This window comes from Acomys minous (assembly GCF_964271855.1).
Source record: "Acomys minous genome assembly, chromosome: 17".
NCBI lineage: Eukaryota > Metazoa > Chordata > Mammalia > Rodentia > Muridae > Acomys > Acomys minous.
Window position 1 is genome coordinate 53,164,326 of NC_140500.1, and position 21,711 is coordinate 53,186,036.

At 48.6% G+C, this 21,711-nt stretch overlaps 1 protein-coding gene across 2 annotated transcripts in view; it reads left to right on the forward strand.

The window, feature by feature from the left end:
- Positions 1-21,711, forward strand: part of NUP210 (nucleoporin 210) — a 95,538-nt gene that overhangs the window by 1,071 nt on the left and 72,756 nt on the right. For both annotated transcript variants that reach the window (XM_084766765.1, XM_084766766.1), the window contains exons 2-3: positions 13,547-13,683; positions 16,323-16,454. In XM_084766765.1, coding sequence (XP_084622891.1) covers positions 13,547-13,683; positions 16,323-16,454 — 269 coding nt within the window. The remainder of the gene's footprint in view (positions 1-13,546; positions 13,684-16,322; positions 16,455-21,711) is intronic.

Below are 21,711 nucleotides of genomic sequence, written 5' to 3' on the forward strand. Positions count from 1 at the left end.
TGGGTTATGAGACCATATCTCTAGGTTGGCCTCTGAGCTATTAAGAGGTAGTCATTCGGTTGCGGTTTGGAGGGAAACCTTTACCCGCGAGGAGGCGCTCTATCCCTCTCTGGGGAGATCAGCTGTTAACACTCCCGAGGGATGCATGCTCACTCTCCTTTACGTTGGATGCTTAATGGATGGGCAAGAAAGAGGAAGCTAGCTATTTAAAACAGCTGCCTCCAAGTGACTCTCCCCACATGTATTTGTCTACTGCTTCCTATAAAGTTCTGTAGTCATACTTTTTTTTTTGTAAAATAACAACCTTTTCTTTCTTTACTTTCCCCCAACTGCACTTTCCTTCGAGTTGTTGATGGGTCTTGGCAGATTTTTTATTTTCTCAGCAGGAGGACTGGGGAAAGCTTTCAAAAGCCGGGATGCATCAGAGGCGTGCTAAGTACCTTCCGGGTTGTTAAGCGTCTGGTGGCTTTCATCCTAAGGTGTGGTTGACTGCTCAGCTAAGTGTCTTCTTGAAGGGCTTCGGTTGCAGTTTCCCCCTTACTTCACAGGAAGATGGGCTGCCTGTCAATCAAGCACTATTCAGAAATGTTATTGTGAATACAAGTCACTCACTGCGTTAGTTCTGAGAGTTCTCTTCTGGAAGTTTTGGGACTTGGCAAGCAACGGAGACTCAGTGCCTGCAGTCACCTCCACCTGGGAGGAGGAAAAGGCCTCTTTATCCAGGAGTACTTCAGGTGTCTGGGATGAAAAACAAAGACAATTTAACCTGCGCCAGGCCCTGGGGGCGTTGCTCAGCCTTGGGATTCACTGCTGAGCTCCAGGTCCTCTGAAGTTGCTGCAGGTCTGGACCTGTAGCTTCAAAGTTACTTTTCCTTTAGTTTCTGACCTGTAGCATCACATTCCTGGGAGGTCAGCTAGTCCACCTTGCTGCATTTGAGGGAGGGCTGAGACGGAATGGCAGCTTGCTCACACATGGTGCTGAGGCAGAAGGCCTTCCAGCCCCTGCAGTGGGATGGGGCCAGTGGGGCTGGGTGGGGTAGCACCGGGTAGTTTGCTAGGCTCCTTTGTCTTTCCAGTTGAACCCAGCCAGCCTTGCTACTTAACAAGTTGTGATGTAGCTTAGCTATCTTGCATTGAAAGTGATATGGAAAGTTACTTTATTGATTCCTTTAAAAGGTATCCTTTTATAGACAAATGATGCCCATTTGGATAGTTGAGAGGAAAAAAGAAAAGGCCTACCCTATTCGTTCTTGTTTTTGTTTTTGGAGATAGGGTTTCCCTGTGTAGCCTTGGCTGTCCTGGACTCACTTTGTAGACCAGGCTGGCCTTGAACTCACAGTCATCCTTCTGCCTCTGCCTCCCAAGTGCTGGGATTAAAGGTGTGCGCCACCACGCCCGGGCTCCAAACTCAGGCTCACTGTGGGTTCCTTTCAGTCCTGTGGTTTGTTAAGAAGACCTACGCCTGCTCGGAGATGGCGTAGGTCAGGCAGGGGAGAGGGATGGGGGTGAGACCTAGGTAAAGTCTGGGCACTCTCTGGAGTTGGTCTGTACTTAAGGCAAGGGGAGACCAAGCTGCTTGTGTGCTTGTGTGCACCTGTTATGTCTTCCCAGCCTGCTGGATGAGCCACCTTTACCTAAGGCAGCAGGGGAACCTGCCTGCTACATTTGCCTAGCTTGGTCCTGAATCTAAGAGATAGGTGAGTTAAGACAGAAAGCTAGGGAAAGTTGTGGGGAAGTGGACAGGAAGAGAGTCCTTCATCCAGAGTCTGTTGGGAGCTCTGCTTGGCTGAGAGTAAGAATTCACCACAGCTGACTTTTGCTGTGAAGACTGTCAACATAGAGTGAACATCTGTCTCTCTGTCCCTATCTGTTTATCCAGTGAACAAGGCTTATAGCCTGAATATAGATGTCTGACTGTCTGTCTGTCTGTCTGGTTAACCAGGCCTAAGGCCTGAATGTAAATGACTTTGGCTTCATTCTTTCCCCCAGAATCTCAAACAAAACTATGAGCTTTTTATCTCCTGTTCCCATGAGCTAGACTTTTACCTTATCAATTAAAGTCCTATCGGGTGACCCTCAGGAATCTTCTGTGATCTCATTTAAAGTTCTTAGGAACCCTTTGAAGATGGTGGCATCAGGACCCACTGAAATACAGCACACATTCACACACACACACACACACACACACACACACACACACACACACTCACATTCTCACACACACACATTCACACACACACACACACACACACACACACACACACACGTAGTTTATTTTTAGGTTTATTTGTTTTATGTGTGTGTGCCTGGTACCTGAAGAGGCCAGAACAGGGTGTCAAATCCCTGGAGTTACAGTTAGCGATAAGCTGCCACGTGGGGTGCTGAGCACCAAACCTGGGTCCTCTGCAAGAGTAACAAGTATTCTTTATCACCAAACCATTTCTCTAGCCCCTGTGTATATGATTATTGTAAAGACAAAGAAAGGTGACTGTCCCTTTTTGAGCTGGCACACACACTAGGGTCTGATTTGTGATGACCATGCTCCTGGGGACGTCTTGTTTTTCTCTCTGGGCATTCTGTCTTAAACCTTGTGCTCAAGCCTACTTTAAATTATCCGGGGGCTGAAGAGACGGCTCCATGGCCCTGTTTCCCAGAGGACCAGGCATGACTCCTAGTACCCACATGGAGGCTCACGGCCGTGTGTAACTCCAGTTCTAGGGGACCTGATGCCTTCTTCTGGCCTCTGAGGTCACTGTACACACATGGTGCATGCATGTACATACAAGTAAAACACCCATACCCATAAAATAAATTAGAAAAGATGATTTATCTAAAGATTAAAAGATATGTAATAAACCCTCTGCTGGCTAGTTTTTGTCAACTTGACACAAGCAGGAGTCAATTTGGAAGAGGGAACCTCAAGTAAGAAAATACCCCCCCCACACACACATACATCAGATTGTGGGTAAGCCTGTGGTACATTTTCTTAATTGATATTTGATATGAGATAGCACAGTTCTCTGGTGGCAGTGGCACCCATGAGCTGGTAGTCCTGGGTGCTATAAGAAAGCAGGCTGAGCAAGCCAGTAAGCAGCATTCCTGCATGGTCTCTGATCAGCTCTTGCCTCCAAGTTCCTGCCTTGAGTTCCTGCCCTGACTTCCCTCAGTGATGGAGTGTGACTTTCGAATTGTAAGCTGAAATAAACCCTTTCCTCCCCAAGTTAGCAATAGAAACTCTTAAGATTAACCCCAACTGCCTTCATAGACTAGCTGGTCCTAGAATTCTCTTATGTATTGAAGCCGTGAGTCTCTACTTTGGCTATGTCAGGTGCGTGAAAGTCTAGGAACTCCTTAGGCTGCTGAGAGTGACAGTAGAGTGCTGTGTGTCCTGCCCCTGCTCCCCAAACTGGTAGCAATAAAGATTCTTAGATCAGTCAGAGCTCTTTCTGGGTCAGAGAGTCATTTAACAAACAGGGGACAAGTAATGATGACGTCACTATTCACTAAATGCTGCTCAAGAAGGCGTGACAGTGAAGGAGTGGGTGATGCCCTGACTTCCTCCTGTACTGTGAGACGGTTTGCACATGGCCTGTGGCAGAAATGGATGGCAATCTGAGACATGTATTTTGGATATACCTCCCTGGAGTCCAGCTGGGCCCTGAGTAGGCTAAGGCTTCTTAGAAGTGGAAGTGCGCTTGTTGAGGATAGGGTGTTGGGAGAACACATGAACAAAGTGGTGAAAGTAATTCAGTAAGGCAGTTTCTTTTTTGCAAAAAGGGGAATGTCAGAACCCAAATGAAACTAGCTAACACATCTCCCCCCACCCCCCAAAATGCCCTGCCTCTTATCCCAGGTGTAGGTGGTGACTGTCTCATCTCATCGGAGGGAGCTGACTTTACAATTTGATTGGTTAACTGGGGGAAAGGGTAGGGGGCTGTTCAAGAATATGGACTCTTGTTTGCCTGAGTACCTTTGATTAAAACAAAACAAAACAAACCCTGCTTCTCACAAGAGTATCCGAAGGTGAAGGCAGAGAGGTTGGCAGGCCCAGGTCATGTGAGACCTTGCGGACTGTGGTTAGGGGACAGGAAAAGGGTTGCCAGGTTCAGGCATTGGGCTTAGCTTCCTGAGACCCATACACCCTGGCTCTGAGGGCTGCCTGGTGCTGAGGTTCCTGAGGAGCTAGACTCTAAGAGGCAGTCCTGCTCGCTCACCTCACCAGGCAGTTCAAGTGAGGTTCTGGAAAGTATCTGTTGACTTGAGCTGACCTGGAGCCCTGGGTGGTGCATGCATCCACTTCCCTTCTGGGGTTCCCCTATTCTGCCTGACCCTGAGGTGGCTTCTACTCTGCAGCCTCACGAGAGGTGGGCCTCGCAGATGTGTGGAGCGTGGGTTGGGCTGACCATCAGTCCACATCCGTCTTTTGTCTCTCTCATCCTCCCCTCTTGGGTTTTCTTGTTTGTTTGTTTTTAGTTTAGTTTTGTTTTTTCTCCATTATTGTTTTCTGACCCACCCTCCCTAGTCTCTGTGTTTCTCTGACTCCTTCCCAGGCCCTGGCCTGTGTTCTGAAAAAGGGGACAGCTCTCTCTTAAAGTGGCATTCAGAGAGCTGGGGCATTTTGTGTGTCAGCGGGTCTCTTGCAGCCATGGCGATGAGAAAGGGTCCCCCTTTCAAAGCTCACTCTCCCTTGTTATTTATTTAGTGGCAGTGAACTAGGACACAAGATCTGGCACCTCCTAGGGAAGCAGTGTTCCGCGAAAACACCCCCTCCCCCATCTCAGAATTCATTCTTGATCCTCTAGGCTTGCTGAAAGGTTTTCATGAGTCAGTATGTTGATAACAGTTAAAAAAATTTTTTTCACAGTGTATTTTCTTTTACGTATATGAGTGTTTACCTGTGTATATGTACGTGCACCAAATGCATGCCTGGTGTCTGAGGAGGTCAGAAAAGGGTGTTGATCCCCTGGAACTAGAGGTAAAGGCAGTTGCGAGCTGCCATGTGGGTGCTCAGAACTGAATCGGGGTCCTCTGCAAGAGCAGCAGAGTGCTCTTAACTGTCGAGCCATCTCTCCAGCCCATCTTTTATTTAAAGCAAAACAAAACAAAAATATGTAGCACAGCATTTGCCTCCGAACCATTTGCCCAGTTCAGTGCATCAGAGCACCCTGACACCCATCTCAGAGCTCGTGTCTTGTAAAACTGAAACTCCTTAGCCGTTAAACACTAGCTCCCCACTTCCTCCTACACCAGCCCCTGGCAACTGCCTTCTTACTTTCTTTTTAAAAATACTAACCAAAAGTTTTATTTCCTAAGTTACTGTCCCTTTCATAGCCTCCCCCTTATTTAGCACCCTTAACCTGCTTGCCTGCTTCTGAGAGCCTCTGTGAGAAGCGCTGGCCCCCAGGTTCAGAATGGTTTTTTTGCATCTGGTTTTCTGGGAAGCCCAGCAGAGTGTCTATTTACCCTATGTGCAGGGTTTTCCTTTTACATCGCCTTTTCAGTAAAGGAGAATTAAGGTTTTATTTGTTTGTTTTTTGTTTTTTTTTCTTGAGACAGGGTTTCTCTGTGTAGCCCTGGCTGTCCTAGACTCGCTTTGTAGACCAGGCTGGCCTCAAACTCAGAGGGATCCACCTGCCTCTGCCTCCTGAGTGCTGGGCTTAAAGGCGTGCACCACCATGCCCGGCTAGGAGAATTAATTTAAGAAAAAAATAGATAGGAAATGGGGAGATGGCTTAGCAGTTAAGAGCACTGACTGCTCTTCCAGAGGACTGGGTTTTAATTCCAAGCACTCACCACGGTGCCTCGCAGTTCTGGGGGTCCCATTCCCTTTTCTGGCCTCTGTAAGCACCAGGCATGCATATGATGGTACACAGACGTACAAGCAGCCAGGATACCCACCCAGAGAAAATAATAAAGCGATGCTAGTGGTGCTTGGATGTGGCTGTGCTGAGTCAGGTGGTGGGGAGGACCCTATGGTGGGTATGCTGGGTCTTCATTGCCATTAGAAAATGACCAAGATAAGCATCTGGGTGGGGACATTTTTTGTGTTAGTGCACATTTCAGAAGTGACAGTAGGCTGCAGTGGTTCGGCACTGTGCTGAGGCAGGACATCATGGTGGGAGTGTGTGGCGGGCCAAGGTCAGCTTACCTCATGGTGGCCAGGAAGTAAAAAGGAGGGAAGTGAGGAGGAGGGGGCTGGGGTTCTAGTAGCTTCTTCAGTGGTGTACACTAATGTCCTGACTTCCATAGAACTAGGGGTAACTTCTTTAAGGTTCTTCTGTCTCTCAGTGACTAAGTGTTCAGGACAAGGCTTTCTGGGGACATTTAGGAGCCAAACCACAGCAGCAGGGACTGTCATGAGAAGGTGCTGGTGTCCAGGCAGCTGTTCCTGGTAGCCAGAAACTGCAGGATCAGAAGGAGAAGAGTGTCCCTGCTGGTGCCCAGCAGGAACCAGGATGGTAAAGCTGGTTTGTCTTCTAATATCCGTAAATATTTTTCCTCAGTCAATCCAAAAACTATTTTTGTAAGGCCCCCAAACTGGCTCTGGAGGGATGCTACCCACAACAGTTCAGGAGGCTGAGGCCTGGACCTCCCAGCAGGGGTTGGCTGGGCTGTGGGGGGCTCCTCAGCTGGTGCCTGGCTTGTTTGGCTTCCTCAGCAAGTTTGGAGGAAAAAAAAAATCAGTCAACTTTAAGAAGCAGCATTGAGGGTGCATTTACCGGTGGGGCTGATCCAGTGGTAGTTGATGCCATCTTCTGCAGGGTCTAGGAGCCCAGCCCTGTTTGTGGGCAGCACGAGGTAGGGCGGGAAGTCCTCAGCTTTGTGTTTGCATGCTGTACCCAGTACCAAGGAGCAGGATTGTGTCCTGCCTCGCTGGGCTGAACCCATTGTTTTCTAGGGATATGCTGACATCGTGTGGAGGTTTCCCTCATGTGTCACCTTGGGTTCTAATAGGACAGTTGGGGACGCAGCTGTGCACACTACTGCTTGACACAGAACAGAATAATCATATAATAACGAACATTGCCATGGTGGCTTTTTTTTTTTAATAGTACTGGGTCTGGAGGAAGCATTACTGCAAACTGTTAGGAGCTCAGCCTGGAGAATTCACCTCCCTAGCCTTCTGATGCTGCATATGACAGGAGAAAGGCTCTTAGGCAGGATTTGCTTCAGGTTTCCTTGTTGGAATTGGGAGTGAATGCATGGTCACCAGGATCTGCTCCTTCGTCTTTAGGCCTTGGCTGTGGTGTCTCTTGGCCCTCTATTAGGTAGCAAGACGCCATTGCAACCTGATGTCCTCCCACATTCCAATCTTCGTGGGCATAAGCCACAGCACCTGTTCTGGGACCCTCCCTAGGCACATGTGACAGTCCAAACCCCTCTCTATGGCCAGGGTGCACAAGGCTTTTGTTGTCCAGGTCGCAGAAGTGTGTCTGTCAGTGTCCACAGACCAGAGTGCTCTGGCGTCTCCTGTACTGAGAGAGGAAGAAGCCTCCTTCTCTTCTGGCTACTGTTACAAACCCATAGATGGAGGCGTGGCTTGAAATAACGAGAGCGTCTTTCCCTCGGTGCTGGAAGTCACAGATGGTGTCTGAGTGGCTGTGTTGTGAGGCCACTTCCCAGTTGCAAACTGCCAGTTTCTTGTTGTGTCCTTGGGTGGAGGGAGGGAACCAGACAGCTCTGAGAGCCCTCTTTAAATGGCATGAGCCCTTCCTGGAGTGTCTGTCCCTATAACCTAATCACTCCTCAGTTCTGTCATCTTGGGAGCTTGAGAGACACACATCATCCTAGGCAGGTCCACACAGAAGAGTTAGGTGCTGTTTGAGGACAAGGTAGATAGAGGTCAAGGGTATCCCCTGTGTGAATGATAACTCAGATGTGAGTGTCTTTCCTGTGCCTGTCTGCTGGGTTGTTGGTAGGGAGAGGATACGTTGGGACCTGGTCTTCAAAGGAGGCTGTTGCCATCTGGGTATGCTGACAAGGCAGGGGCCTGTGAGGAGGTGGCGTGCTGCATGACAGTCACTGAACCTAGTGTCTGCATTTGTGAGGCTGTGTCTGACCTGCTTGCAGGGTGCAATTTTGGGGCTGGTTCTGAATACACTTGGAAAGCTGAACACCCTCCAAGGCTTTCTGAACTACTCCATATAGTTGGTACAATTTACTTTCTGCTTAAAAGCTTTGGTGTAGCTGGGCGGTGGTGGCACACGCCTTTAATCCCTGCACTTGGGAGGCAGATGCAGGTGGATCTCTGAGTTAGGAGCCAGCCTGGTCTACAGAGTGAGTTCCAAAACAGCAAGGACTACACAGAGAAACCTGTCTTGAAAAACCAAAAGCTTTGGTGTAAAGAAAACTCCTCACCTGAGTGTCCTGTGCACCTGTGAGGAGGCAGATCATAGTGCTTAGACTCCAGTCGGGGAAGGGCAGTAAACATTACCTAACGCAGTTCATGACTCCATAGTACAGCAGCTGCCCATAGACAGAACCAGTCTAGGAAAAGGAAAACCACAGTGCAAGTGTTAAATCCAGAGAAATGACGTGGCTAGTTCAGCACGAATCCCAGGAGTGCAAACTGAAGGAAAACGAAACAAAATGTTAGCAGAAAAAAAAGAAGGAAAGCCACACGGCTGCCTCCGTTCAGAAGACTAATTGGCCCTGATGGCAGTCCTGCCTTTCTTTCAAGAGCTTGGAATCTCTCAGCCACACCTAGTCTAACCAACCATCCTACTGGAAGTTGCAGGCTTCCCCTCCCTGGTTCATGCTCACCCTAGCCCTGAGTCCTTCCTAAGACCACAGTTCTCTCTCTGTTGTTTTTTCCTGTTCAGCTCCCATGAAGCAGGAGGCTCCATTGCAGAGGCAGGGGCTCATGTGTGTGCTGAACTTCTCTCACCATCACAGGTAGTCCTGCAAGGACTCACATGCTTTGGATCTTTAATGTCCCTCTGAGGCCCATGTGCTTGAGGTGGGGAGCCCGCAGAACCTTTAGACGGTGGGCCTTAGAGAGAGGAAGTGGTCACTGGGAATGTGTCCTTGAAGGGTTCCTGGGACTCCAGCACCCTATCTCCCCTTGTGAGCAGCTTCTTGGTTTCCACATACACTCACCAAAAGAACCAACTAACCATAGGCTGGAACTTCTGAGACCACAGGCCCAAGTAAGCCTCGCCTCCTTATACACTGCTTTTTTAAATAGGTATTTTATCATTGCTTTAAAAGTTGACTACTCCTCATGGATGCAGTGAGTGACTGCCTACATTAGAGATGCCAGGAGGACCAGCAGCACAGGGGAGCTGAGAGGAGGATCCCTAAGGAGGGGTTGCCCTCAGCCTCAGCTGTGTGGGCAGGATGGGCTGGTAACAGGGGCATGTGATGTGCAGGGAACAGCATTTGCAAAGGGATAGAGATGGGAAAGTTGCTGGGGCAAGGGGTCGGGGCGGGAGGCTTCTAAGCTGAGGTCTGAATTCAGATGTTTCAGGTTCCTGCTAAGTCATGTGGCCTGGGGCAGTAACCCCTGCTTGGGCCTGAACCTGCCTGTGGGTCTATGGCTGTGCGCTGGGCAGGCCTGGAGGAAGCAGAACACCAGGATCAAGGTTCCAGGAAGCATACTGCCCCACAATTCCTTCTTTCTCTTGTGGCTAAGAGTCCTATAGACATCATAGTGAGATGGTCTCCACTGACCATGCCCTGTCCCCGGCCCCCAGTTAGGTTCTTCTTGTTCCATCCCCCTCTGAGAATCAGTGGGCAGATAGCTAGAGTGCGAACCAGAGGTACTTTAGCATGAGTTCAGGATCAGTAGCTTAAATGGGGTAAAGCAACTTAAAAACATAGTGCCACACAGAATTTGTCTTAGTCAGTGTTCTGTTGCTGTAAAGAGACACCATGACTACCCTACCTCTTATAAAGAGAGCATTTAATTGGTGTTGACTTACAGTTTCAGAGGTTTAGTCCATCAGCAGCAGGCTGGGCAGCATGGCAGGATGCAGGCAGACAAGGTTCCGGAGGAGGAGCTGAGAGTTCTGCAAACAGATCCACAGGCAGCAGGAAGAGGGCGCCATTGGGCCTGGCTTGGACCTTTAAAACCTCAAAGCCCACCTTCAGTGTCACACTTCCTTTAACAAGGCCACACCACCTAATCCTTCTTAGTAGTGCCATTCCCTGATGACTGGGCATTCAAATATATGAGCCTACGGGGGCAGTTCTTACCTAAACCACTACTCAATGTTAGCATTGGGATTCTAGCCACTGGCTCTGAGAGGTGCTGTAACTCAAAGCTCTCAAAGGCCTTTGGATGACCTAGCGATCAAGATTGGTCCCTAGCAGGGCAAGGCCGTATGTCTGAGAAGTGTCACTGCTCCCTAGACTTCTAGAGTGGCAGGTCTCTGCGGGGTGGGGGGTGTGAATGTCTAGAGATTGGACATGGAGTCCCTGTACCTGCAGTTGCCCAGCTAAAGCCCAAAGCCTAGCTTGAGTGAGCTCCCTGCTGGAGGCAGAGATCTCAGGTGCTGGGGCCTGCGGTCTCTGGCAAGTCCATCTCCAGCAGATCCTGAAGGCACCCCACTCTTCCTGGGTTGAATCCATATCTATAGAGTGCATGCTGGGCCAAGCTGGTCTCTGATTGGCTAAATGTGGACACACAAATAGATGAGTCTTAGAACTAAGCAGAGAAGAGCTGTCAGACATAGCGGGAGTGGGGAGGAGCCTTGTGTCCTCCCAGAGACAGTCAGAAAGCTCTGGATGTGGCCGGTGTCCGGGAGCTCCCCTCAGCTGGCGTTGTGCTCTGCCCTCGTCCTTTGTAGCTAGGCATTGTTCCCATTGATGATGAGAATATGGTGGTCCATGTGGCTGGTGAGTGGCAGGTCCCTAAATCAGCTCTACCTTTCTGCAGATGTCAACAATGAGACAGGCCACGCTGCCTGATCCTCAGCCCTGCTGTTTATTGTGCTGCCCCAGGGTCCCAGGGAGACACAAGTGTGTCACTTCCAGACTGTGAAGCCTGTCGTGTGCTTCTGCTGGATGCTGGCGCTGTACAATCAGGGGGAGGTGCCCTGAGGACAGCGGTTGATTTAACCTGGGCATTAGGGACGCGCTGAGCAAAAAGCCATCCATGGGAACATGGAGCATGGCCCTCCACAGTAGGCAGACCTGGCGGACTTCCTCTTTGCCTTCTCAGGTTTGACAGGTCTCTCCTGATTGGTCCTATTTTCATCTCATTTGCAATCATAGCCAATTAGAGCCTACCAAGCATTCCATAACTATGACACAAGCAGCGTTTCCCCCGGTCCCGCTCCTAGCCTGGTTTCAGTTATTCCTGCTGTCTCTAGAGGAAGAAGCCCAAAGACCTCAAGAGTCCAGCTCCCAGCCAGAGTCAGACTTCCAGCTGCATCCAGTCTTCCCTATACAGGCAGCAGACGGACAAAAGATGGACAAACTTTCCTCCACTGTTTCTGCCTCAGCCTTTAAGCCCTGCTGCTGCAGCTGCAAGCCAGGGAACCAACTCCAGCCTTCAGGATGTGCCAGAGATGGGAGAACTGCTGCTCCTGCCTCTCTCATTGGTGATCCGTCCTCTGCAGAATTGTGCTGCCAGGAACAGCTCTCGCTGGCACCCCACAGCGAGGAACTTTTGAGCTATAGCACTTTGCTGACATAGTGTGAGATTTCTCTTTCTTGTCTACCTGGGGTGTTGTATCAACTTTGTTCTTGCTCCTTGGCTTCTGAAGTGCTGTCTCCTCAGAGGGCACCCCGAGCTTACCACACATGCCTTTCCTTGGGGATTCCATCTCTTTCCTCAGCGGTGGGTGAGGGTGGTTTAGTATATTTACCTTCATGTGGCTGTCACGTTTTAGGCTTCTTGCAGCAGCTCAGCTGGTACCCATGTTCTTTGTGTCACAGTGTTCTCAGTTGTGGGTGGAGATGTTGCCTGTGCCCACCTGGCCTCCAGAAAGATACCAGCTTTGGAAGCCTGGAGATGTCTGTTCAGGTGTGCTATGGACCACTGTTTTGTTTTGAGACAGGATCTTTTTTTTTTTTTTTTAAGTTTTTTTTTTTTTTTAAGATTTGTTTATTTTATGTATATGAGTATGCTGTCTTCATGCACACTGGAAGAGGGCACCAGATCGTATTACAGATGGTTGTGAGCCATCATGTGGTTGCTGGAAGTTGAACTCAGGACCTCTGGAAGAACAGTCAGTGCTCTTAACCACTGAGCCGTCTTTTCAGCCCCTTGAGACAGGATCTTATGTAACCTAAGTTGCCTCAATCTTGCTGTATAGCTGAGAAGGACTTTTCATTCCAGATGATCCTAAGGTGTTGGGAATACAGGCAAGTGCTACCGTGGTTGGCTTTTAGTGGCGCTAGTATACCTGTGCCGTGCTGGAGGGTGAGCTGGGAGAGCCTGAGGAATGAGTGCTGGCTCTCTGCTCAGTGGCTGTCCTGCCCTGCGCCCTTGGTCACTTGGTACGTGTACCCTCAGAGTACAGCATGCCTGTTGTCACCTTGGAGTCTTTGGGGGCAGGTCTTCCTGACATTTCCCCTAGCATCCATTCAGGGACACTTGCCCACAGGATTCCCTGGGACCTGTAGTAACAGTAAATTAGCATTAGCTAGCTCTGTCACATCTGGTGGGCTCTGACATTTGTCCTCAGTTCACCTTGACCTGGAACTGTTGCTGTGCTGTGTTAGGGAGCTGAGGCGGTGACCCCTGAAGACTTCCCCATCAATGTCTCAGGCTGTCCAGACTTACCTGCTGATGAGATTATCTGCCTTTCTCCCAGATGTGGTTGTGATGCCAGCTCCGAGTGCATAGGGACCCTGGATTGTTGTCATTACACTTAGTGGTCTCCAGGTCCTATAGAAGCCGTATGGGGATGAAGGATAACATCCTAGTGAACATTCTGAGTCCATCCTGGATCAGCTCCAATATTTGTTCCTCATGCATAAATCCTTTTCCTGCTGATGGCGAGTTACCTGAGTAACTCACAGGGTGAAAATACTACATGGAAAATTCCAGAAGCAAACCACTCAATTGATAAGTTTTAAATAACTTTCATTATAGTCTTGTTATAACTTGTATTTTATTATGCTACCATTCTTACTCTCTTCCTGGGCCTACTGTATAAACTAAAATTCACTATAGGTGTTTGTGTGTGTTGGTGTGGGGTGGCATAGAGAGAGAGGGGCTGCTGTGGTTTCAGGCATCTGGGGTCTTGGGGCTGCCCCATGAGGTAAGGAGGCCTCATATAGCTCTGTGGAGAAATCTCGGTTGGTGGCTATTGACTATCAAATCTGTGTTCAGCTGCCCAGTGTCTGGTTTGCTTTTGCTTAATGGGGCCTATGTGCAGTGACTCATCACCTCAGGTTGCGGAGAGCTGACTGTGGAAGGCCTTGCCTTGGCCTCTTTCCTTCTCAATTTTTCTTTTAGGTTGATGTAAGAGGTTCCTCACCTCTGCTCGGTTTGAACCCAGATTCCCAGATGGAAGCTATTGCTCTTGCTTCTGGGCCTGGCTGTGCCTTACAGTATGGCTCCAAGAAATGATCTCCCTTCTTTTCACCACAGGTCATCCACGCGGCCAGAGGTAGCCAGCATAGAGCCACTGGGCCCCAGTGAACAGCAGTGCTCCCAGAAGGCAGTGGTGCAGGCCCGCCTGACCCAGCCAGCACGCCTGACGAGCATCATCTTTGCAGAAGACATCAGTAAGGGCTTTATGTGCTGTGGGGGAATCATTGGTGGGGATGTGAAAAGAGAAACACCCCCATGAGACCTCTACCCCGAACCTAGGAAGCATCCTTCCTGGCCCTTCATCACTGATTCACACCATTTTCCCTTACGGAGCCTGACTTTCTAAACTCATAAATTAGTTATTTGTTAACCCAGGTGCTCTTAACTGTTGTCAAGGCAGATGAAAAAAAAATGACCTAGTCTAGAAAACTATGCTTTTTCTTTCTCCATATTTGAATCATCAGTCTTCCTCAGTATTCATGGTGGATTGGTTACAGGGTCTCTTGGGATGCTGTACTCCTGGGACTAGTCCCTCGTGTGTTCTGGCTTAGAATTGCCTCCCTAAGATGGTATTCCTAAACCGTCTTAGACGACATGCCTATGGTGCGATGCTCTGCAGGTTGCAAGGCTGTATGGTTAAAGAGTGATGATGGGGGAAGTGTGTGTGTGCTCGGCATAGAGGATTTTTTCCTGAGCGTTTTCAGCCCATGGTTGGTGGCGTGTGCGTTTGTGAATTCATAGATACATACATAAGGCAGATTGACCCAGGAAAACCATGTGACATTCAGTTGTGCTCCTGCACCATGATGTGACTGATTTCCATTTTACTATGTTTAATGTCATTGGTATTTTCCAGCAGTGCTGAGGTTGCCCCCTGGGCCTTGTATGTGCTAAGGAATGCTAGATCACTGGGCTACATGTTCAGCCCCTGCTGAGCATGGAATTATTCCTTTAAACATATTTTATTTTGCACTCGGGAGGCAGAGGCAGGTGGATCGCTGTGAGTTCGAGGCCAGCCTCGTCTACAAAGTAAGTCTAGGACAGCCACGGCTACACAGAGAAACCCTGTCTCGGAAAAAAAAATTTTTTTTACTTACGTGTATGAATGTTCTGTGTATATGCCATGGAGGCCAGAAGAGGGCACTAGATCCCTGAACCCGGAATTATAGGCAATTGTGAGACAGGAAATGTGGGTTCTGGGAACTGAACTTAGGTTCTCTGCATCTCTGCAAGGACAATACATGTTCTTAATCACTGAGTCATCTCCAACCTCACATTTTAAATGCTGAATACTATGCTTTTTTTTTTTTTTTTTTTTTTTTTTTTTTTTTTTTTTTTTTGAGACAGGGTTTTACTGTAGACCTGCCTGTCCTGGATGCCCTGTGTAGACCAGTAGACCAGTCTGGCTTTGAACTCACAGAGATCCACCTGTCTTTGCTTCTCAATGCTGGGATCAAAGTCATGAGCCCAGTGCAATGAGTACTGTTTTTACCAGGAGGCCATCTCACAGATGTTCCCTTGGGTTAAACCTTTAGAGCCAGCAGATTCAGTTCAGCGTTAGAAACGGTAGTTTTATGTATGCACAGAACAACTTGGGCTTACTTAGCTTATCTCCTGCCTAGCATACTTTCCCAGCTTTGCTGGGTCGAAGCATATAAAATTTGTTTATTTTTAATTGTATTTTAATTATGCGTATGGGTGTGTGTTTGTGTGTGGGTCCGTGTGTGTGAGTGCAGGTGCTCATGGACGTGAGTGGCTTCAGATGCCCCTGGAGTTGCAGATGGTTGGGGGCCATCTGACGTGGGTGCCGGGAACTGAACTTGGACCTTTAGGAAGATGTGCTACAAGTGGCCCAGGCCTCTGTGCAGGCCATAGTTTTTGTTTTGAGGTGGGTCCAGTCTGGCTCTGAACTACTAGACCCAAGCAACCCTCCTGCCTCGGCCCGTGAATAGCTGGGACTATAGGTGTGCACCATGAGCCTAACCACGTAAGAATTTTTAAGGTTCTAGGTACAGGGGCTAATCGGACGGAGCAAGTGTTTGTATCTGGTGCCTGGAGAATGTTTAGAATTACCAGTGTTGTTATCGTCCTCACGCTAGAGAGTTTGCCAGGCCCGTTGCTGTTGTCTGTTTTGTTTATGAGGAAGTAAAAAAATCTGTGCATCTACCCATGCATCCCCCCTGTGATATAGTGGGTAGTCTTATGGAACGATGATGTAAGCAAAACAGGGAGGCCAGGGAGATGGCTGCACAACCCTGGAGACGTGAGTGCAGACCCCAGATCGCATGTAAAGGAGGAAGGAGAGAACTGACTCCATAAGTTTGTGCCCTGTGTCCACGTGTGTGCTGTGCCAAGCATGCCACCCCATCATCCTCACAATAATAGTAGTAGTAATAATAATAGTAGTAGTAGTAGCAGCAGCAGCAGCAGCAGAAGCAGCAGCAGCAGCAGCAGCAGCAGCAGCAGCAGCAGCAGCAGCAACAGCAACAGCAGCTAGCAAGCCCCAGTGTGAGCCCTGATCTTGGTGCACAGCCATTGTTTTTGCCACTTCCCTTCGTGCTTACAGCCGGGGCACAACTGCATTTTCCTGGAGGAATTCTTTTCCCATACAGCTTTAAATGTGGGTCCACGAGGTGACGATGAGAAAGCCAGAGTTTTCCTGTCTGAATGGCTAGGTTAACTGCCAGGGTGTACTGCTTGGCTCGTGGGGTGAATTGGGTTCCTGTTGTGGTGTACTGGTTGGTTACTGTAGTCACTGCCACCGGAGTTGGCCCCGGGGGAGGGGAGGGATGATGGCTGCATCTTCACTGCTGACTCCTCTCTGTCTCGGCAGCCACAGGCCAGGTGCTGCGCTGTGACGCCATTGTTGACCTCATCCATGGCATTCAGATCGTCTCTACTACCCGTGAGCTTTATCTTGAAGACTCTCCACTGGAGCTGAAGATCCAGGCCCTGGACTCAGAAGGTGACTGCGCCTGCTGCCCTTTGGCCTTAGTCCCTGTTACTGTGCCTTCGCATGACCAGCTGCCGTTCCAGCCAGGAAGGGAGAGCCACAGCCAAGGGAGACATGGAGGGTATCTCTGAAGTGGCTCTATTACCTGGTGGCATCAAGCCTCAGCCCTCCTCATGTGCAGAGGCCCCACAGCCTGGCCCGCGTGTGCTCATCTTAGCTGGGATAGGCTTGACGTCCATACAGAGTTGTGTGTAGAATTGGTCTTTGGTACCACTGTCTCTGGAGCTGACCTCTGGGCAGTGGAAATGGGAGAGCTGCCCACAGAGGTGATGACCACACTGGGCAGTAGGCACCCTTCTTCCTACTCAGTCTCCAGGTTGTTTTTGATTTCCTAAGCACTCCACACTCCCAAACGCATGTATGGATGAGGCCACATGTGGGCTGCTGGCTCAGAGTATTGGGTGTCGCTTCTTGACTCGCATGGGTAGTGACTGGTTCTGGGATGGGATTCTTGTGGGTGGTCGTGCCCACAAGTGGTAGGCAGGCTGTGGTAGACAGTGATAGGCAGGCTGTCTTGGCTGGAGGCTGGGCCTCTTGGAAGTGAGCAAGAGGAGTGTGTCTTTCATCTTGTCATAGTTGTGACAGAGTACCTGGGACAGACAAGAACAGGACATTTTCATTTTGATGCATATTTTTAGCAGTTTCAGCCCATATCATTGGGCCTATATGGTGGGCAGAGCATCCTAGTGGGCACTTTAGTCACAGGAGAGTGCTCACCTTATAGCAGCCAGAAAGCAAAGAGGTGCAAGAGGGAGTGGGGTCCTGATAATCCCCTTCCAGCCCTTGCCCATGGGGACCTAACTCTTAATTTGCTTAAAAGTTTACCGCCTCTGTGCAGTGCCAGCTGTTAACTAAGCCTTTGATACATGACCATTGCCCCCAGAACCTCACTCAGGCAGTGGGGATTCTCCCTGTGAACAAACAAGGCATGCGCGTGGGATAGGCGGCCCACGTCAGAAAATCTGGAATCTGAAATGTGTTCAGGCTTAGGCTTTTTGAAGCACTTGGAAGAGTCTATGCAAATATCCCCAGATCTGAAAACTATAAAATCAGAATCACTTCCTGTTTTAGACATCTGCTGGACACTGCTGTTTATATTCAAAGTGTGGGAGACAGGAGAGCTGGGGAGGACACTGTGGGGACAGCTGAGGTGGGTGTGCAGGGTGCAGGTTGAAAACTCTGTTGAGGAGGACATGACGCTGAGGTGAGTAGTGAGGACTGTGGGTTTGCCAGCTGTGGGTGTACCTTGGGGTGGGGGTCAGGCAGGCGTGTAGCTGCCTTGTAGCTGAGCGGGAATCTTAGGTATAACTTGGCTCCAGGGGTCATGCTTTGGGTCAGGAGGCGGCCATCTTGTTCTAAGATGGACCGCATAGTGAATGTGCCCAAGCTTCTCTGAGCAGATGTCTCTGTCACATCTTTTCACCTGGGACCCTGTTGCTCCAGAGTAGCCACAGGTGGTGCAGTGATGCGTGTATAGGTCCTGATGAAACTTTATTTATAAAAGCAGGCAGGGGTCAGACTTGTTCCAGGGATTGTAGTTTGCTAGCCCCTGCTGTTTCTGCCGGAAGGTTAAAGATTGTTCCTACTGAGATTTACATGCATTCATTCACCTTGTTTTCACTTTTAAAAAAGATTTATTCATTTTATGTGTGTGAGTGTTTGCATGTATATGTGTGCACCACATGTGTGGAGTGCCCCCAGAGGCCAGAAGTGGGCTTCTGAGCACCTGGAACTGGAATTAGTGCTGCGAGCCTCCATGTGGAGGCCAGGAACAAAAACGTCAGTCCTCTGCAAGAGCAGCAAGTTATAAAGAGCAGTGCTTAACCACTGAGCCATCTCTCCAGACCTCACTCACTTTTTGGAAAGTGGGTTCTGGCTTAATTCACAAAACTGTTCCATCATCACTGTATCACTTTCTAATTTTAGAACCTGCTCCATCAGTGTAGAAGGAAACCCAAAACCTGTGGACACTTATTGCCAGCTGACCACAGCCCAGCCCATGGCGCCCCCCCACCCCCCACCCCCTCTGTCCTCCCTATGGCAGCTTTCCACAAGCCAGCCGCTATCTGCATTTCTTACTCTGGAATTTTCTGGAAGTGGGGTTACACAGCACAGCCACAGTCTTCTGTCTCCTCTCACTGCCACTGAGCCTGGTGCTTCCAGTTTGTGCATTTAATACCATGTGACAGCAGTTTGTTCTTTTTATTGTCAAACAGCATTCCACCGTGTAGACAAACCGCATTGTTTCTCCAGTCATCAGCTGATGGAATTTTGGGGTTTCCGCTTTGCAACTGTGAACTTCTGTGTAAACACATGTTTTAGGTTCTCTTGAGTAAGCACAGATGAGTGGGGCTGGAGAGATGGCTCAGCAGTTAGGAGCACTGGCTGCTCTTGCAGAGGACCCAGGAGTGATTCCCAGTACCCACACAGTGGCTCACAACCATCTGTAACCCCAATTCCAGGGGGCCTCATACCCTTTCCTGGCCTCCTCTGGACACTAGGTCCACCGCATTCATAGACATAAGTGAATCTTTAAGACGTGTCCAAGTGACCTGATTTCAGACTGGCTTTCCTCAGCCAGATGCACTTCGACCTTTGTGGTGTGATTAGGTCCAGGCCTCTTCTGTGAGTGAACTTGACCCTTGTAAGCTTTGAGCCCTTCTCTAGATCAGTGGTGTTGCTCAACACCAGCTCTACAGCTTATCAGATATTGTGTGAGATCCTGTGGGTGCCAGCCCCGGTGCTAGGCTGTGAGCAAGTTGGGTAATGCCCATTGCATAGTTAAGGAAGCTGGGGTAACTTACCCGGGTCCTAAGGCCCATAGACAGCAGAGTGTGCTGCTGTTGCTCCGACTCCTGCTTCCGTACTTTTCCTGGCTGGTGGCAGCTCTCTGCATTCCGCATAGACCATCTGCCTGCTGTGGTTTGACTATGATTTGCCTGCCTGAAACTCAGTCCTCAGAGTATGAGTGCTCAGGAGAGGTAGTCCCTTTAAGAGATGATTTGGTCATGCTGCATTGACACTGTTAGCTTTGTTTTGTGCAGTTTATACCTAGGCGGGTCTGCCATTTGCCTGCCTGTCCTTCTATATTTTCACCATTTTTTAAATTAATTTATTCTTGTTACATCTCAATGGTTATTTTCACCATTTTTATAATGCTATGAAGAAGCCTTTTTGTTGTGAAACAGGCTCATTTGTAGCCCAGGCTGCCCTCTGACTCACCATGCAGCTAAGGACGAGCTTGAACTTCAGACCTCCTTGCCTTTGCCATCAAAGTGATGGAAATATAGGCATGTTCTACCACACCTAGTTTTCTGTGGTGCTGGGATGTGAACGAAGGGCTTCATGCATGCTAGATAAGTACTGTATCTATGAGCCATGTCCCTGATCCCTCACGAAGCATCTTGACATGAGGTCTTCACTAGATGTGACACCCTTTATACATTATATCCTTTATACATTACCTGGTGTGTTAGCAGCATGCTACTAAGACTAAACACCTGAGGCAATCAGCTTAGAAAGAAGAAAAGGTTACTTTGCCTCATGGGTTCAGGAGCTTCAGTATATGGTTGTTTGACCTTATTCCTTTCCAGTATCCTCTGCAATGGCATGTCCCCACTCTTGATGGTGACCAAGTCTTTGGGGAGTTCAAGATCCAGACTGTAATGTTTTGTCTTAGATATGTTCTGTCTTAGGAACTGAAAATGGAATGTAACAAGATTCCTTAAATGTTCTCCTCTTGCAGCCCCCTCTTTTTAAAAAAAGTATTTACTTATTATTTATACAATTTTCTGCCTACATGTGCACCTCCATGCCAGAAGAGGGCACCAGATCTCATTATAGATGGTTGTGAGCCACCATCTGGTTGCTGGGAATCGAACTCAGGACCTTTGCAAGAACAGTCAGTGCTCTTAACCTCTGAGCCATCTCTCTTGCAGCCTTTTTTTTTTTTTCCCTAGCAATTTTTGTGTGGTTTCGGGTATATAAGAACTCAAAGTAGTCATCCAGTCAAATTTTTACTCATAATAAATCACACATTTATTTTAAAACAATGCTTTTGTATTCATATAATTTTGCCATTTATTAAAGATGAAAGCAAATTTGCATGCCAACAAGATGAGTGAGTTTGCTCCTTTCTGCATAAAGAGTTAAATCCCAGCTGGGTGTTTGATACTGTGGGACTTGGAATGTCTGCTGCGCTTTTCAGAGCTGGTGAATGTTTTGATTTTTGGGATTTCATGCTGAGAACGCCACTTTGCATAAATACGTAGTGCAAGATGGGAGAGATACACTTCAGGGCCATACAGAAATCCCAAGCCAAAACTCATATGCCGATTTTCTAGACAACTTTAGTTAGCAGCTCAAATAGCAATATTTTGTGGCAAGGGAGGATTGAGACAGGGTCTCATAGCTCAGGCTGGCCTCAAACTCACTCTAGCTGAAGAAGACTTGTACCCCTCTTTTTCCTGTCTCTCCTGCTGGGATGACAGATATACCGTCAGGGAGCAATTTTTTATTTTTACAAATTTTTATATTTGTATTTTTGGTTTTTCAAGACAGGGTTCCTCTATGTTATCTTGGTTGTCCTGGACTCGCTTTGTAGACTGGGCTGGCCTCGAACTCACAGCAATCCGCCTGCCTCTGCCTCCTGAGTGCTGGGATTAAAGGCATGCGCCACCATGCCTGGTTTATGGAGCAATTTTTAAAATAAAAATTACAGCACAGTATAATCCCAAAGATAAACTAATTTTATATGTGCGGAGGAATGATGGGAAAATATGGAAAGTCCTTGTTTTTCTTAATTAAATGATTATGTATTTTTTAAGAGCAGAAACCTTTGGCCATATAGTAAAAACTCTGCATTTATAACGCATGGTGGGCTCAGATCTGAGCACAGTGGCATGCCCAATGCAGAGTGCTCATGTTATCCAGATGTGGTTGCTCATGCCTTTAATCCCATCTTTGGGGAAACAGAGAGAGGCAGATGGATTGCTGTAAGTTCAACACTAGCATGGTCTACACAGTGAGACCCTGTTTCAGTGAAAACAAACCAAAAAGGGTCACCAAAGTTCACCTTGCATGTTCAGAACAGAGATTGTAGTAAAGTTGCATGGCATGGGGCTGAAGAGATGGCTCAGTGGTTGAGAGCACTGGCTGCTCTTCCAGAGGTCCTGAGTTCAATTCCCAGCAACTATGTAGAAGCTCACAA